General features: G+C 46.2%; 1 protein-coding gene across 4 annotated transcripts in view; it reads left to right on the forward strand.

Annotated features, from left to right (window-relative positions):
- The window catches only part of LOC137374274 (lipase member H-like), a 39,777-nt gene that overhangs the window by 14,940 nt on the left and 11,494 nt on the right, over positions 1 to 13,343 (forward strand). For all 4 annotated transcript variants that reach the window (XM_068040070.1, XM_068040073.1, XM_068040071.1 and 1 more), the window contains exons 6-7: positions 7,655 to 7,810; positions 12,467 to 12,559. In XM_068040070.1, coding sequence (XP_067896171.1) covers positions 7,655 to 7,810; positions 12,467 to 12,559 — 249 coding nt within the window. The remainder of the gene's footprint in view (positions 1 to 7,654; positions 7,811 to 12,466; positions 12,560 to 13,343) is intronic.

The raw sequence follows: 13,343 nt of genomic DNA on the forward strand, positions 1-13,343 counted from the left end.
ATTTTATTGTTTCCATCAGTTCAAAATGCCATTAGCAGCAGCAGAGCTGTAATTATCATAGCTCAGGATTTCTCACACAGATAGTCACAAATTCCTGTCCCCTCTGGTCATAAACTTATAACCGGGGGTGTGCTGTGTGCTGCAGTAACAAGTCTCAGTGATTTCATCACGCATTCCTTTTCTTTCTGAATGATGGAAAAATACTCTAAAGAACTTGAACTTGCATTTCTGTAGCGCCTTTTATGACCTCAGGACATCCCAAAGCGCATTACAAGCGATGAAGAACTTTTTGTATTTCAGTCATTGTTGTAATTTAGGAAATGTGTCAGCCAATCGGCTCACAGCAAGCTCCCACAAACAGCGATTAAACAATGACCAGATGGCATGCTGTTTAGTGATGTTGATGAATAAATATTATCCAGGATACCAGGGAGAACTCTCCTGCTTGTTTTTGCAGTAGTGGGTCGTGGGATCTTTTACATCCACCTCGAAGGGCAGACAGAGCCTCAGTTTAACCTCCGACAGCGCAGCACTCCCTCACTACTGCACTGGAAGTGTCAGCATAGGTTTTATGCTCGAATAATGTATATCAAATAAAATATATTATACATTACTGTGCTGACAGACCATATCAAACATACGAACATACGAATTAGGAGCAGAAGTAGGCTATTCAGCACGTCGAGCCTGCTCCGTCATTCAATAAGATCATGGCTGATCTGCTTGTGTCTCGAATTCCACACTCTCATCTGCCCCCAATAACCTTTGATTCCTTTGCCTAACAAGATACCATTCAGGTTAAAATTATTAAGCACTTATATTGGTGAGAGTTGTACTTGTACAAAAGGAAAAGAAGGCATCAAGAGACTGATATATTTATAAATAAAATAAAGATTTTGTTCCACTTGCTAATATTTCAAAATTTCTTCTCCACTCATTGGGCACAAAATTCACGTGCCCTGATCTTTGGTCACGGAGGCCGCAATTTGCAGCCTGCCCACATCCATTCAGATCTAAAATAAAAGCAAAATACTGCGGATGCTGGAAATCTGAAATAAAAGCAAGAAATGCTGGAATCACTCAGCAGGTCTGGCAGCATCTATGGAAAGAGAAGCAGAGTTAACGTTTCGGGTCAGTGACCCTTCTTCGGAACCGGAGAAGGGTCACTGACCCGAAACATTGACTCTGCTTCTCTTTCCACAGATGCTGCCAGACCTGCTGAGTGGTTCCAGCATTTCTTGCTATAATTCCATTCAGATTTAGGTGGGTAAGACACAACATTCATCTACCCACCTCACTGAATGATTTTGGTGCTATTTGGTGCACCTTCAGTGCTTGTCTCTCCTTCGCAACGCTGCTAGTGAGCTCTGCACACAGCAGGAGGCCCAGGCAGTGTTACTGCATACCACGTTGTGCAGGCAGCCGACTCTTCCTTAAAGACAGGCTGCCTGTTAAAGGACAACTGCACAAACAGGTTGCTGTGATAGAAATTCTTGCAAACCGAACACCAGGGCCGACATAGGGATCCAGACTGACAGATGCACTGCTGGAGGCGTAGTATGCAGGTCGGCAAGAGGGGAGCCACCATGAGCCAACGGTTGGCCAGAAGACCATCAAGGACCATCCTAAGAAATGGGTGGGAGCATGTAGCCAGCCGATTGGCCTCCTTCTGTGCGATAAATGACTCTATGACTCTGCGAGGAGGGTCAACTCCCAGACACTGGATCCAATGACCAAGCAGAAGTCTACTGACCTCACATGGGTGGTCAACGTCAGTGAATGCATCTTCACGTGGCATCTCCTACCCACCATTCCACCAGCCTCTCACCTTGCTCAATGCACCACATTCTGATCACCCACCCAGCAGCAGTCCCTGGTACTCAGGACTCATGCCTAACATCCAGATATTCCACCTCAACCTCGCACACCTTCCAGTGCTGCCAGCCTCACACTGGATGCTGCAAAGGCTATGGGTCCTGACAACGTTCCGGTTGTAGTGGTGAAGAACTGTGCTCCAGAACCAGCCGCGCTCCGAGACAAGCTGTTTCAGTACAGCTACAACACGACAAGGTGCAAAATTGCCCAGGTATGTCCTTTCCACAAAAAGGTCAAATCCAATCCAGCCAATTACCACCCCATCAGTCTACTCACAATCATCAGCAAAGTGATGGAAGGTGTCGTCGACAGTGCTGTAAAGCGCCACTTATACAGCAATAATCTGCTCAGTGACGTTCAGTTTGGGTTCCACCAGGGCCACTCAGCTCCAGACCTCATTACAGCCTTGATCAAAACATGGACAAAACAGCTGAACTCAAGAGGTGAGGTGAGAGTGATTGCCCTTGATTTCAAAGTGGCATTTGACCCAGTGTGGCATCAAGGAACCCTATCCAAATGAAATTCAATGGGAGTCAGGGGGAAAACACACCACTGGTTGGAATCATACCTAGCCCACAGGAAGATGGTTATGGTTGTTGGATACCAATCATCTCAGCCCCAGGACATTGCTGCATGAGTTCCTCAGTGTAGTGTCCTAGGCCCAACCATCTTCAGCTGCTTCATTAATGGCCTTCCCTCCACCATAAGTGGGGATGTTCACTGATGATTGTATGATGTTCAATACCACTCGCAACTCCTACGATACTGAAGCAGTCTGTGCCCATATGCAGCATGATCTGGACAACATTTAGGCTTGGGCTGATAAGTGGCAAGTAACATTTGCACCACACAAGTACCAGGTAATGACCATCTACAGCAAGAAAGAATCTAACCAACACCCCCCGACATTCATTTTTTTTAATGCATTCCTGGGATATGGGCGTTGCTAGCTAGGTCAGCCTTTATTGCCCATCCCTGATTGTCATTGAGAAGGTGGTGGTGAGCTGCCTTCTTGAACCGCTGCAGTCCATGTGGGGTAGGTACACCGACAGTGCTGTTAGGAAGGGAGCTCCAGGATTTTGACCCAGTGACAGTGAAGGAATGGCGATATAGTTCCAAGTCAGGATAGTGTGCTGCTTGGAGCAGAACTTGCAGGTGGTGGTGTTCCCATGCATCTGTTGCCTTTGTCCTTCTCGGTGGTAGAGGTCATGGGTTTGGAAGGTGCTGTCTAAGGAGTCTTGGTACAGTGCTGCAGTACAGCTTGTAGATGCTACACACGGCTGCCAATGTACGTCGGTGATGGAGGGAGCGAATGTTTGTAGATGGGGTGCCAATTAAGTGGGCTGCCTTGCCCTGGATGGTGACGAGCTTCTTGAGTATTGTGGGAACTGCACCCATCCAGGCACATGGAGAGTATTCCATCACACTCCTGACTTGTGCCTTGTAGATGGTGGACAGGCTTTGGGAAGTCAGGAGGTGAGTTACTCACCTCGAGATTCCTAGTCTCTGACCTGCTCTTGTAGCCATGGTAGTTATATGGCTACTCCAGTTCAGTTTCTGGTCAATGGTAACCCCCAGAATGTTGATAGTGGGGGGATTCAGTGATGGTAATGCCATTGAATGTCAAGGGGAGATGGTTAGATTCTCTCTTGTTGGAGATGGTCATTGCCTGGCACTTGTGTGGCACAAATGTTACTTGCCATTTATCAGCCAAGCCTGGATATTGTCCAGGTCTTGCTGCATTTCTACATGGACTGCTTCAGTATCTGAGGAGCCACGAATGGTGCTGAACATTGTGCAATCATCAACGAGCATCCCCACTTCTGACCTTATGATTGAAGGAAGGTCATTGATGAAGCAGCTGAATATGGTTGGGCCTAGGACACTACCTTGAGGAACTCCTGCAGTGATGTCCTGGAGCTCAGATGATTGACCTCCAACAACCACAACCATCTTCCTTTGCGCTAGGTACGACTCCAACCAGTGGAGAGTTTCCCCCCCTGATTCCCATTGACTCCACTTTTGCTAGGGCTCCTTGATTCCATACTCGGTCAAATGCTGACTTGATGTCAAGGACAGTCACCCTTATCTTACCTCTTGAGTTCAGCTCTTTTGTCCATGTTTGAACCAAGGCTGTAATGAGGCCTGGATCTGAGTGGCCCTGGTGGAACCCAAACTGAGTGTCAATGAGCAGGTTATTGCGAAGCACTGTCGAGAATACTGATGATTGAGAGTAGACTGATGGGGTGGTAGTTGGCGGGGTTGGATTTGTCCTGCATTTTGTGTACAGAACATACCTGGGCAATAGTCCACATTGCCGAGTAGATGCCAGTGTTGTAGCTGTACTGGAACAGCTTGGCTTGTTGGGGCGCGGCAAGTTCTGGAGCACAGGTCTTCAGTACTATTGCCTGAATGTTGTCGGGACCCATAGCCTTTGCAGTATCCAGTGCCTTCAGTCATTTCTTGATATCACGCGAAGTGAATCGAATTGGCTGAAGACTGGTATCTGTGATGCTGTGGACTTCAGGAGGAGGCCGAGATGAATCATCAACTCGGCACTTCTGGCTGAAGAAAGTTGCAAATGCTTCAGCCTTATCTTTTGCACTGATGTGCTGGGCTCCCCCATCATTGAGGATGGGGATATTTGAGGAGCTACCTCCTCCATTGGCATTACCATCGCTGAATCCCCCACTATCAACATACTGGGAGTTACCATTGACCAGAAACTAAACTGGATTAGCCACATAAATGCTGTGACTAGAAGAGCAGGTCAGAGGCTGGGAATTCTGTGGGGAATAACCCACCTCCTGAATCCCCAAAGCCTGTCCACCCTCTGCAAAGCACAAGTCAGGTGTGTGATGGAATACTCTCCACTTACCTGGATGGGTGCAGCTCCAACAACACTCAAGAAGCTCGACACCATCCAGCACAAAGCAGCCCATTTGATTGGCACCACATCCACCATCTTCAACATTCAGTCCCTCCACCACCGATGACACAGTGGCAGTAGTGTGTACCATCTACAAGATGCACTGCAGCAAATCACTAAGGCTCCTTTGACAGCACCTTCCAAACTCGAGACCGCTACCACCTAGAAGGACAAGGGCAGCAAATGCATGGGAACACCACCACCTGCAAGTTCCCCTTCAAGCCACACACCATCCTGACTTGGAACTATATCACTGCTCCTTCACTGTCGCTGGGTCAAAATCCTTGTACTCGCTCTCTAACAGCACTGTGAGTGTACCTACCCCAAATGGACAGCAGCGGTTCAAGAAGGCAGCTCACCACCGTCTTAGGCAATTAGGGATGGGAAATAAATGTTAGCCTTGCCAGTGACACCCATGAAACAAATTTTAAAAATATAATTTAAGTTAAAATTAACCCCACCTCTCACTGCTTCCACATACGTCTAGCTATTCAGCTATGTCAGGCACATCACCCAAATAAAGTGCTACACAGCCACAGACACTCTGCCCTCTCTCTTGCAGGACAAGCTGGCACACAATCGAAGGGAGCAGAGCTGAACCAGCGGGGGCCAAGGATGCCTGCATCTCCTGAGCCCGAAGGAGGAGATGGTTCTTTGCATCATGGGGCTGGGAGCGACAGGGCCTACGGCATCCGACGTTGCTGAGAACATTAAGGATGACGGCATATTCCTATCGTATGTCCCTTCTGAACTCCCAGCACAGCTTCATCCTGCTATCTGGCATGATGAGCAAGCTGCTGAAGGTGACCTGCACTCCCCACCGCCCCCCACCCCCCACCCCACCACGTCACCCCCTCACTGTGCCCCCTGCCACCCATCCCTCACACCACCCTGCTTTACTCACAGCAACCTTCCCTTTCTGAGATCCTGCTTTCAGACACCCAATAACTGCTGCTGCCCGGTCACAAGAGCCCTAAGAAGAGGAGAGAGAGCAACAGCATAGCACTGATGAAGATCACTTGATCTGACACTCCTAGCCATGAGCTCAGATATTGGCTTCCTTGGAGATTAGTATACTGTAGAGATCAGCATGTGGTGAACCATCTGAGCACAAACAGGCTGCAGCCAGTCTAGGAGGAAAGGATGGTTTGTCTGCTAGCTTGCTGGAGGGCAAGGTGACAGACCAGTACTGCTGTAGAGGACTCAGATGAGAACCTCAAAGGGGCAGAATACAGGAGAACGCCAATGGACAAGCACACCATGATGCTGGGGACATTGACTGGCCTGCCAGGCAGCCTCCTGCCACTGTCAAGATGTCCAGTTGCAACTTGACAGAGGATATGTCTTGGAGCTTACCATCTCCGCAGCCTCTGCTCCATCTCCCTGACATCTTGCAGACCCAGAGGCATGGCAGCTGCTGCTCCCACACCTGTTTCAGCCTTTGTGTGGACAGGTCACTTACTCCTCTACCATCCCTATGAGGATGCAGCAACACTCTCTGGCAAATGCACCTCCAAAACACTCCAGAGTACTTTCAGCCACTTTCCAATGGAAAAAGTTCCAAAAATTTAACTTACCTGCAATCAGGGTGCCTGTCCCTTTAAATGATGTGACTGTCGAACCCATCTTGCTGTTTCATGCTTCTTTTTCAGGAGTGGACAATGCAGGTGGTGCCAGGACCTGTGCTGTCCAAATTTGGGATCCTGGCATCACATCAGTGGGTTGGGCTGTGTGAGATCAGGATAGCGCCAAATCAATGCATTGGGATGCACACAAGGGACATACCTGTGTGCGCCCCCTATTCCTGGAGAACACAGTGTGGACTGCATAGGCAGAGACCAGTGGTGCAGCCTGCCCTGGGAAAGCCAGGTAGGCAATTCGTACACAGTTGAATTTCCAGCCCATTGTTTCTTACACAGTCCAATGAGCAACAATATTTATAGGAATGTTGCTGCAACGGAGGAGTGGCATTTAATACTGCCCATCTCGTTGAGCCCAGCATTGTCAGAGGTACAATTGGAAACTGGTCCCTGTGATTACCTCTCTTTCCACCGTGAGTGTGGGGGTGAATTCCTTGGCAGCATCAATGGAATTATGACATCTTACATCTTGACTAAGAAGCAGCATTAATGACATCTTTTTAAAAATTCATTCTCCGGATATGGGCGTTGCTGTCAAGGCCAACATTTATTGTCCATTCCTAGTTGTTCTTGAGATTGTTATGACCAGTTGAGCAATGTGTGCATAAACATGCAGATAGAAATAGAAAAGAACAGAAGAAAAGATAAGTAGAACAGTTTGAGGCAATATCTTCTTACTGTTTCTTGAGCTTGCTGTAGTCCTTCATTGAAGGTATGGTCTTACGGTTTGTTGGGGCCCAGTATTAGTCTTAAATCTTGTACACGGAGGAAATCTTTCTCTCTTTTAGTTTCACAAGATTAATTTCCTCAAAGCTGCAACTTTCGAGCCCTGGCAAAATTCTTATAAATCTATTTATTGGTGACTATCTTTATTTATGGCTTCTAGGTTTAATATCCCCTATGTCTACCCCATCAAACTGCTTCACAATTTTTAAGACCTCTATTAGGCCACCTTCAACCTTCTCTTTGTTTAAGAGAAAAGAGTCCCAGCTTATTCAATTATTCCTGAAAGGTATAACCTCTCAGTTCTGATATCAAACCAGTAAATCCTTTTTTGCATCTTCTGCAGTGCGTCTATAGCCTTTTCGTAATGTGGAGACGGTACTCCATGATACTCCAAGTCTGATCTCACCAAGGTTCGATACAAGTTGAACATAGCTGCTCTACTTTTCTAGTGCATGGCTTTGTTTACCTATTCTATTACCTCCAGGAAAAAAGTATGTGGTATGCGACCATCAAAGATCTGTCTATCTGTATATGAGCTCCATGACCTCAATCTGTAACATCACCATTTATCCTTGTGCATCATATGAAGAATTCCTGGATGCCGGTTGTACACAGCATGACAGTACTTATCCTATATTTGGTAAGAAGAATTTTTCTTGTTTTTTGGTGTTGTCAATTGTCTCCTCTCCTCACCTGATGATACTGATTCTTGTTTGGGTATCCATATGCACTTGACCATCGTTGGCTCTCTCTCTCATCCAACCAGTCAGCCCAGATAGAGACTAGAGTGGAGAGACTGGAGAGTGTTCTCCTTTGAGTGGAGAAGGTTAAGGAGAGATTTAATAGAGGTGTTCAAAATTATAAAGGGCTGGATTTTACGTTGGGCGGACGGGAGCTGGCCACCGACATAAAAGTCAGTGGCGAACCTGCATCCGCCTCACCTGGGGATCCATCCGGCATTTTACAGGTCCCCAAGCTTTAACTGTTCCGAAACAGGACCTCCACCCGCTTGAAGGACGAAGTCCCGCCTCAATCAGCGGGCCGGCAGCTCTTAGTTCCAGCAGCGCCACCCTGTGCCCGATTATCAGGGCCCACCCCCCCCGGCACTGAGAAGCTGCCTGCTTTTCCCAGGTGGCTTTTCCCAGCTCCAGGATGCCCGCTTGCCATGCGTAAAATCTGCGTGGAGGCAGGTGAAGGCCCTCAAGAGGCCGTTAAGTGGCAACTTAAGGGCCTTGATTAGCTGGGGGCGGGCTGCCCGTTTATCGCGCCCCCCCCCCCAACCCTACATAAAGGGGGGGGCAGAGGCGGGAGCGGATCGGGAAAGCCTCCTGGAGTCTCTTGCTCCATTTTATGCCACTCCCCCACCACCATCCGGCTTGTTGGGGTGGTGTAAAAGTCCGGCCGAAGGGTTTTGACTGAGTAGACAGGGTGAAAATGTTTCCAGTGGCAGGAGAATTGGCAACCAGAGGAGACAGATTGGAGATAATTGGCAAAAGAACCAGGGAGAAGCAAGTAATGATCTTGAATGCGCTGCCTGGAAGAGTGGTGGAACCAGATTCAGTAGTTGGCTAACTATCAATCGAGCTTGACTCCATAATTGGAACAATGCATAAAAATAGGAGTATTGGTTGTGAATGTAGGGGGCATGATTAATAAGTTTGCAGATGACACCAAAATTGATAGTATAGTGGACAGTGAAGAAGATTGTCTAAGGTTACAACAGAATATTGATAAGCTGGGAAAGTGGGCAAGGGATTGGCAAATGGAATTTAATGCAGACAAGTGCGAAGTGATGCATTTTGGGAAGTTAAACCAGGGCAGGACATATACAATGAATGGCAGGACCCTGGGGAGTGTTGTTGAGCAGAGAGATCTTGGGGTGCAAGTACATAGTTCCCTGAAAGTGGCAACACAGGTAGACAGGGTGGTGAAGAAGGCGTATGGCATGCTTGCCTTCATCGGCCGAGGCATTGAGTACAAGAGTTGGGATGTCATGTTACAGTTGTACATAACGTTGGTTAGGCCGCATTTGGAGTACTGTGTGCAGTTCTGGTCGCCGCACTACAGGAAAGATGTGATTAAGCTAGAGAGGGTGCAGAAAAGATTCACAAGAATGTTGCCTGATTTGGAGGGCTTGGGTTATAAAGAGAGATTGGATAGGCTGGGTCTGTTTTCCCTGGAGCGAAGGAGGCTGAGAGGGCACATGATAGAGGTATATAAAATTATGAGAGGCATAGATAGGGTAGATAGCCAGAGTCTGTTTCCCATGGTAGGGGTGACTAAAACTAGAGTGCATAGATTTAACATGAAAGGGAGGAGGTTTAAAGGGGATCAAAGGAGTAAATTTTTCACACAAAGAATAGTGGGTATCTGGAATGAGCTGCCTGAGGAGGTGGTGGAGGCAGGAACAGTAGCAACATTTAAGAAGCATCTGGACAGGTACTTGAATGAGCAAGGCATAGAGGGATATGGAATTAAAGCAGGCAGATGGGATTAGTATAGATAGGCATTATAGTGGGCATGGACGCGGTGGGCCGAATGGCCTGTTTCTATGCTGAACGACTCGATGACTCTATGACTCTATTTCAACCATATCTTAACCATGATGAAGTAAATATATGCGCAAATTGAGATATTAAAGCTGCGTATTTTTACCCTAGCCTTCATGCCCATACACATATATCCAAAAACCGGTTAACCGGGAAAAAAAGGGAATTTTGTTTGCAGCTGTTACAAAGAAATGGAAGGAATAAAAAAACTTAGTCTGCAAACATATGGAAGGAAATCCTTTCTTTTGGTGAGGTGTCCCAAAGTCAAATAGTTGGCTGCCACTAGGAATATTTCCAGGTGAAGTTGATGAACAGTCTGTTTGGGTAGGTTTCAAAGAAATTCAACTGCAGAAGGCTTCACATAGGTCTTACAGTAGGTGTGCAGCAACAAAGGTGTTAATTCTCACACATTTGATGCAAAGTCCTTTTCAAGATGCAAGGTTTCTGCAAACATTCCAGATGTCTTCAAAATACAGGAGGCAAGAGTAGAACGTCATACAGGCTTTTGCTTTTGAAGAACAGGGATTCTTCAAAGAGAGGTAACAGGGGCCTGGATGTTCTTCTGTTCTCCAGCATCTCCTCTAGTTCAAGAAAGAAGTCGGCTTTTAACAGTTCAAAGTGAGCCCAGAACAGTTCAGCAACAATCCTGTGAAAGCCATATATCATGGTCCATCATTTCCTTGTAAACAACTGTCCCTTCAGGTTAGAACCCCCTGTAGTATTTACTTGAAGTCACATGCTTTCCAGTAAAAACTTGTTTACTGGTCAGTGTTTTGTTGAACTTCCTTTTTAAAAAAACACCCAAATTTCAGCAATTTCCAAATGATTCAATGTCCATGAAATCTTTTTACATTTTTAAAAATATAGATTCCCAAGTTTTAACACAAAAATGGAAACTCTCGGAACACTCCTTACAGACTGATCGAACTAGGACCTGCAGTTTTGTGTCTGAGTGTTGAGCGAAATCAGAATGCCTCTCAAGAATGTCAGTGTGGCCCAGTGGCGGCATTCTTGCTTCCGAGTTGGAAGGTTATGGATTTGGCTTCCACTGGGGGACTCGAACATTTAATCTAGGCTATCATTTTACTGCTGTACTGCTGGAGTGCTGAACTATTAGAGGTGCTGAGAAATTGAACCGAGTTCCGCTGTCTGCCCACCACCCAAAATGCAACCCCCCCCTCCTCCCTTCCTGCCCCCCCGCCCCCCCAGCTGAATCCCCAATCCTGGGAGGATGTCAGAGATCTTACGGCCAATATAGAATCATAGAATGGCTATGGCACAGAAGGAGGCCATTTGGCCTGTCTTATCCATGCTGGCTCTCTACAAGAGCAACTCAGCTAGTCCCACTCACCTGCCTTTTCCCGGTAGCCCTGCAATTTTTTTCTCTTCAGGTGCTTACCCAATTCCCTTTTGAAAGCCACAATCTTCCTCCATCACAATGGCAGGCAGTGCATTCCAAATCGTAACCACTTGCTGCATAAAAAAGTTTTTCCTAATTTTGCCATTGTTTTTGTTTTTGCTATTCGCCTTAAATTGGTGTCTTCTGGTTCTCGACCCTTCCGCCAATGGGAACAGTTTCTCTCGATCTACTCTGTCTAGATCCCTCAAGAGTTTGAACACCTCTATCAAATCGCTCCTTAATCTTCTCATCTCTAAGAAAAACAGACCCAGCTTCTCCAATCTATCCATGTAACTGAAGGTCCACATCCTTGGAACTATTCTCATAATACTTTTATACACCCTCTCCAATGTCATCACATCCTTCCTGAAGTGTGGTGCCCAGAATTGGACACAATACTCCAATTGAAGCTGAACCAGTATTTTAATAATAAAAGTTCATCATAACTTCCTTGTTTTTGTACTCTATGCCCCTATTTTAAAGCCCAGGATCCCATATGCTTTTCTTAAATCACTTTCTCAAACTGCCCTGCCACCTTCAACAATATTTGTACCTATACCCCCAGGTCCCTCTGTTCCTGCACCCTCTTTAGAATTGTATGCTTTATTTTGTATTACCTCTCCTCATTCTTCCGAGCAAAATGTATCACTTCACACTTCTCTGCATTAAATTTTATCTGCCACGTGTCCACCCACTCCACTGGCCTCTCTGTGTCCTCTTGAAGTCAATCACTATCCTCCTCACAGTTCACAATACTTCCAGGTTTTGTGTCATCTGCAAATTTTGAAATTGTGCCCTGTACACCCAGTTCTAGGTCATCAATACATATCAAGAAAGGCAAGCCGTCCTAGTATCGACATCAGGGGAACTCCACTGTATACCTTCTTATGCTATTTCGAACATGAGCAGGGGTGTTTTCCCAGTGTCATGCACCAATATTTATTCCTCAACCTAAAAAACTGTAAAAAAAAACCACAAAAAGATTATCTGGTCATTATCACATTGCTGTCTGTGGGATCTTGTGGTGTGCAAATTGGATGCTATTTTCCCCTACATAAAACAGTGACTACACTTCAAAAAAAGTACTTCATTGGCCATAAAGTGTTTTGGGATGTCCTGAGACATGGAAGGAGTTTTATCAATGCAAATCTTTCATTTTGTCTAAAACTATTCACATTTAGCTGAAGCATCCTACACTTTCAGGAGCCCTGGGATCTGATCTGCATCTTGGTATCCCCCGCGCGTTGTAATGACTGTAACATGGAGTAGAGACTTTGTTATTCACCATTGCCTCCTCATCTATCCTTCGCTAATCCTCAATGTTCAACTTCTCCACACTGAAATGCAGGTTATCACCTTGACAAGTGGAGAAACTCTAACAATATAATGCGGTTTCCAAATAAGGTGTTCTTTCAAACCACCACAAAAGAACCATTTTGCAGTAAGTCATTTTCTACTGTATATTTTGCACTGTACGAACATTACAATCCAAGATTTATTAAAAGCCGCAAGAAACCCAAATACCCTTTGCTTTTATCATGGTCCACTCCAACACACTTTCTCCCCATATCCCTCAATACCACGTTCCCACGCTCTCCTCATATCCCTCAATCCCACCTACCCACCTTCTCCTCATATCCCTCAATCCCACCTACCCACCTTCTCCTCATATCCCTCAATCCCACCTACCCACCTTCTCCTCATATCCCTCAATCCCATCTACCCACCTTCTCCCCAAATCCCTCAACCACACTCACCCACCTTCTCCCCATATCCCATCTACCCTCCTTCCTGCCTCTCACCTATTAAACATCACATCCCTCAATTTCTTTTCTTCCTAAAAGTGCATCCCAATTCTTAGACACATTTACACTGTCTGCTCTGGTCATCTTCGCTCATCATTATTTTCAAACTCTGTTTTCCTTAGCCTCCCCAATTGCTCTTGGTGGTGGGGGTGATTTGCCTTCTTGAACTGCTGCAGTCCATCTGGTCTAGGTGCTCCCACAGTGCTGTAGGGAGGGAATGCCAGCATTTTAACCCAGCTAATTACTAACCAGGTTATAATCAGTTAACTCAACATAGGCAAGGAACTAAACCTAACTCTTCTTAGTCTGGGCAGTATAGAACACAGAAGTTCTTGCTTTTGAATTCCAGATCAAATGAAAATCGACATTGGCAAGAGTCTTTACAGATATTTCCACAACTTGCTTTTATATAGCCCCTTT

This window comes from Heterodontus francisci, chromosome 10 (genome assembly GCF_036365525.1).
Source record: "Heterodontus francisci isolate sHetFra1 chromosome 10, sHetFra1.hap1, whole genome shotgun sequence".
Taxonomy (NCBI): domain Eukaryota; kingdom Metazoa; phylum Chordata; class Chondrichthyes; order Heterodontiformes; family Heterodontidae; genus Heterodontus; species Heterodontus francisci.